The 4,714-nt window shown below is 45.8% G+C and overlaps 1 protein-coding gene across 1 annotated transcript in view; it reads right to left on the bottom strand.

The window, feature by feature from the left end:
• Nucleotides 1-4,714, bottom strand: part of LOC107694510 (macrophage mannose receptor 1) — a 23,114-nt gene that overhangs the window by 8,933 nt on the left and 9,467 nt on the right. The window contains 12 exon segments of the mRNA XM_074187037.1: nt 828-1,033; nt 1,156-1,307; nt 1,403-1,468; nt 1,657-1,820; nt 1,893-2,080; nt 2,083-2,181; nt 2,263-2,306; nt 2,386-2,519; nt 2,617-2,683; nt 3,288-3,342; nt 3,473-3,617; nt 3,761-3,915. Of these exon segments, the coding sequence (XP_074043138.1) occupies nt 828-1,033; nt 1,156-1,307; nt 1,403-1,468; nt 1,657-1,820; nt 1,893-2,080; nt 2,083-2,181; nt 2,263-2,306; nt 2,386-2,519; nt 2,617-2,683; nt 3,288-3,342; nt 3,473-3,617; nt 3,761-3,915 (1,475 nt within the window).

Here is a 4,714-nt window from a genome sequence, read left to right as displayed (position 1 = left end):
TGACCATTAGGTATCAGTAACATAATTCATTCAGAACCTTTTCTATGGACATAGACTTTCTGTACCACACTATTCTCCTGATATGGAATGAGTTTCAATACTTAATCAGTTATATTAGTAGAAATGCTTCACTGGGGCAAACGAAAAAATCCTAAAATAATAAATAGGAGACCCCATAGCAGCATTTCCATTAGCTTAACAGCTGTATTCCTTGTTTGCTAGCTACCTATGCACATACAGCATACAATGTTAAAAATGTTCTACATTATGAACCTTAACCCAAAAACCTTTAGCTTCATACACTGTAGATAATTGTGACTCTGCCTGTGGAAACCCAGCTTAAGTATTTTTTTAAAACAGTGGATGAGTAATTCACTCCTTGATTTGCTTAATAAAAGCCTCCTTTAAGATCGTTTTGACAGACATGTTTATTGTGTATTATTTTCAATGTGTTTATTGCTAAGTTTAGTGTGGCGAAATAGAAGCACAGCCGTAATTCGGTTGCCTCACGCGCCTCCTGCTGCTGCTCTATGTAATCAGAGTATGAATTTGTAGATTTTCTATAGCAAAACTAAAATGTGTTTAAAAGTGCGACTGACCAAATCATCCGGCTCGGTTTGCCCCCCCTCGAACTTGAAGACAGTTTACCATCTGATCTCACTCAGTGACTCTAGGCTACGTAGGACGGGACGAAACCATGTAGTGAATGGGGGGAGATAAGCCGTAATTTTGTTTTATTTGTAACTCTTTGGTAGATACATTTATAATTTCTATTACATTATATGCCCCTGATAGGCATAGTCAGTGGAAGGCACGGCTTAGATCACCCTGTAGCAGTTTCTGAAGTGAGGCTCTCCGCCCCAGTCGCTCTCGCACCCGGTCACCGGAGGCAGCGTCGGAGCTCGAGTCGGTGGAGAGATGCCGTTACGAGGAGCTTCACACACAAATGGGAATGATTCTTCACACTGTTTGTTATTCCAGAATCCTGCCAGCGGGCTGGTCGACATCGTGACACAGGATCCAGCAAGGTTATCTAGAAATACAGTGAAATCTGATTGGTTCATGAATGATGATGTCATTTGTCCAGCAGTTCTAAACCGCGCTCCGGTGTAACGTCTAGGACAGAAGGATCTGCAGTGTGAACTGTTGAATTACTTGGCTCGTTGCGGCCCCAGTTGGTGTAGGTTATTAAAGCGTCGTTGTCCCAGTAATAGTCGACACCCGCCATCCCTCCTCTCGCCCGCAGCCCGATCCACCAGTCGCCGGAGTACCGACTCATCAGAGCTGTGAAGTGAGCCTGTTCGTACCTGCAGACGGCGAAAGCAGCTGAGTGACTGGAGCAACACCAGCACAGAAGCAGTTTATGACTGTTAACAGGAACACAAGAGGGTTAGACACTCACAGGTCCAAGATATGCAGCAGAGTGCTGCTTTGACTCTCACAGAATGCTTTGGCTTCGTCACAGACACTACGTCCATGTTTTTATACAGTCTATGGTTAAAACCTTCCCTCTTATTTCATCTCAAGGCCGCACAAATACGATCAAAGCCATGTGACATGAGCACATGGGAAAGGAAGCGGATGAAAAGGATATAACTGTGATTTCATTCATGATTCGTGCACACACACACACACACACACACACACACGGTTAGCGTGAGGGGGTCAGGGTCACTGATGGCCCTCCATGAAAGAGCATGACTGACCTGAGGACAGCCGTAGATGGTGGGCTGGACGGAGGGCAGAGGATAGTGACCCTTGGGCATCTTACAGACGTAGGTGTTTAACTCCGAGCAGGTGACGTCGTTCCATCGGGCCGTCTGAGACACAAAGCATTGAGATGACATTCATGCTCCTGCGTTTAGTTTTGCGTCTGTCAGTAAATGCAGTACCTCGTGGTACATCTCCACACAGTCCTCACTGAAGCCCAGGTGGTTGTTGGGTTACCCAGGAGCCCAGTATGTGAACGTGACCTCATGATGATCCGACCACGAGAACAAACCCGAGAAGCCCAGATCATTCAGACCGATCCACACGTCACTGGTGGCTGTTTGACGGGACAAAGAGGAAATGTTGTGAGAAGAGCACGTATAACCGTCATGTGTGTGGAGTCTTTACACACACATACACACACACACAACTCTCCAAACTCATACCAGTCTGGACCAGAACACCTGAGCTCTGAAGAGACACGTCATTCAGACCAAGCAGCTTTTGCAATGAAGTAATGATGCTGTGACGAGTAAGAAAATTGTGTCTCACCTCCATCAGTAAAGTGGAATGACACAGAGTAGAGCCCATCAAACCTGCGACACATCACAGCGTATTTCACTCTAAAGCCGACTCTTTAACAAGCAGGTATCTCAGAGAAGACTGGAGGCTTACTGTCTGGATACGATGCCGTTTCTGGTGGATCCGCTGTAAAAGTTTTGACCCTCAGCTTTGAGAAGAGTGCAGTCTCCTCCAATGTCATTGAGAACCACTCCAGCGTGAATCGCAGCGGCACAGATATTAGAGTCCTGAAACAAATGACAGTCATGAATCATGAGGAAAAAATGCATGGTTGACGCTCATACTAGTTTGAAGCGGTCGGGTTATAATCGATTATACTCGTACCCCGCGATACATGTCTGTCCCGTACACAGAATACGGCTCCCTGGCACAGCCAGCAGGACAGTGAACCCTGAAACAAACAGGAACCCAAAGCAAAATGCTTTTAAATGCGACGTAAATCCAAAAAAATCGTTTCCATAACATGGGTAACATATATATGGCACAACTGCAGGATTTCCAGTCAGAACATTTAGACGAGTGGTTGTTAATCCACAGCACCTTCTGTATGTCCAGATTTATCGCTTTGATTATTTGAATCAATGTGTTAAATAATGGAGACATTCAAGGTGTTCAGCGCTGGATGACGTTACAACTCATCCGTTTAAATTATATTAAGACTTAAAGTTCGGCATAATTAAGGGCGTCGCCACTTGAGTGACAGGCAGACAGGTGACAAGATGGTGATGGCCAGCTCCGCCCACTTTGGGCTTCAAAAATGCTCGTCAGAAACCTACATATGGCACAACTGCAGGATTTCCAGTCAGAACATTTAGACGAGTGGTTGTTAATCCACAGCACCTTCTGTATGTCCAGATTTATCGCTTTGATTATTTGAATCAATGTGTTAAATAATGGAGACATTCAAGGTGTTCAGCGCTGGATGACGAACCACTGCCACTGACAGTACATTAAGAGTTAACCAGGGTTTCAGATATTCAAGACTCGATAATTACGTCATTCTGTCTACGGAGTGGTCCAGGTTGGGTTTTGCACTGCAAGTCACAGCGTCTGAAAAACAGCCAAAAAAAGAGGAAACAGATTGGCTTAATTTACACTGAGAACAGACTGGGATAAATTATAGTTCTATTTCAGTTTTAAAGATGATTAATCTTCTGAATCAAGCTTTGGTTGAGCTCACAGTCCGGTAAGCAGCCCAAAATGTCCAGTCGCAGCCCTGCTTGACCGTTCCACTCCAGCGGCAGAACACGAACATACTGCGCTGAGATCGGCGTCCCCAACAAACGCGTCTCTGGACTCGTCCTGTCCACAGAACCTGGATACTCCTGTGACAGAACCACCATCAGAACCTCCCGAGCTCATATCTGATCCTCTCATAGACAGAGGCTCCTCACAAGCTCTTGAGAGGTTTTCTTTCATTAAATCAACTCCAAACATCTATGAGTAGTGTGTGTGTGTGTGTGTGTACCCCTCCGTCGCTGCTGTAGTCTTTCCAGGACAGGCCGTCTGTGCTGGTATGGATCTTAAACTTAGTGACCCAGTGATCTGAAGATGGGCAGCCCTGAATGACGACCCCTGTGATCTTCTTCAGCTGACCCACATTCACCTGAATCCAGGAGTTCGCTGAAACGCAGTTTTTTGGTATTCTTCAAATACCTGAAGCAATATTATGGGTGATTTTGTGGTTCATTCAAATATTAAGGAGACAGACCAGAGGTGGAGGGCATCCAGCACGAGTTTCCTTTCAGTCGAGCTTTATCTGGTCCATTTCCACTGAGAGACGATGATGCCGAGAGCATTGAATTAGTGATGTTTCCGTCCTCCACACCCAGCCCTCTCACACACACTGGAAACAACACACACACTCATCAGGGAATGTGTAACATACTGAATACGGTAACATTTACTGACCCTATTGTGTGTGGTTTTGTATAAGAAGTTATTCCTCCTCTCTTTAGCCAGAGCTTAATCTCGAGCACTGCTATGATTTTCCAAACACATCTTGTCATACAAGCCTTTTTCCCCCAGAGCCTTTCATCATTCATTTCATTCATATTCATGTTCTCAGTAAAAGTGTCCCTCACCGTTCTGCTCGCAGCTGAAGACCACCTCCAGGTATTTGGAGACGGTGGGGCAGGGATCAGAGTCAGTGCGAGCGAACAGGAAACAGAACTCTCTGTTATCACAGTTCTTCCTGGCCAAAGCCAGCGTGCCCTCAACAGTGCACACACCTGCAAGGTTCGTTCAGTCCATCAGAGATCCTGCATGAACACTTCAAACGCTCTCATTTACACTCTCAACGCTGTGATTTACCAGAGGCTCCGTCTCCATACGGACAGATCTTGTCACTGCGGCGCCCGTAAAAAGCCGACTGGATGTTGATGATGCTGTTCTGGGGGCAGTGAAGGACCAAGCTGGAGTC

The sequence above is a fragment of the Sinocyclocheilus anshuiensis genome, unplaced genomic scaffold (genome assembly GCF_001515605.1).
Source record: "Sinocyclocheilus anshuiensis isolate Anshui unplaced genomic scaffold, SAMN03320099.WGS_v1.1 scaffold1031, whole genome shotgun sequence".
NCBI lineage: Eukaryota > Metazoa > Chordata > Actinopteri > Cypriniformes > Cyprinidae > Sinocyclocheilus > Sinocyclocheilus anshuiensis.
This window is presented reverse-complemented; position numbering and strand designations above follow the sequence as displayed.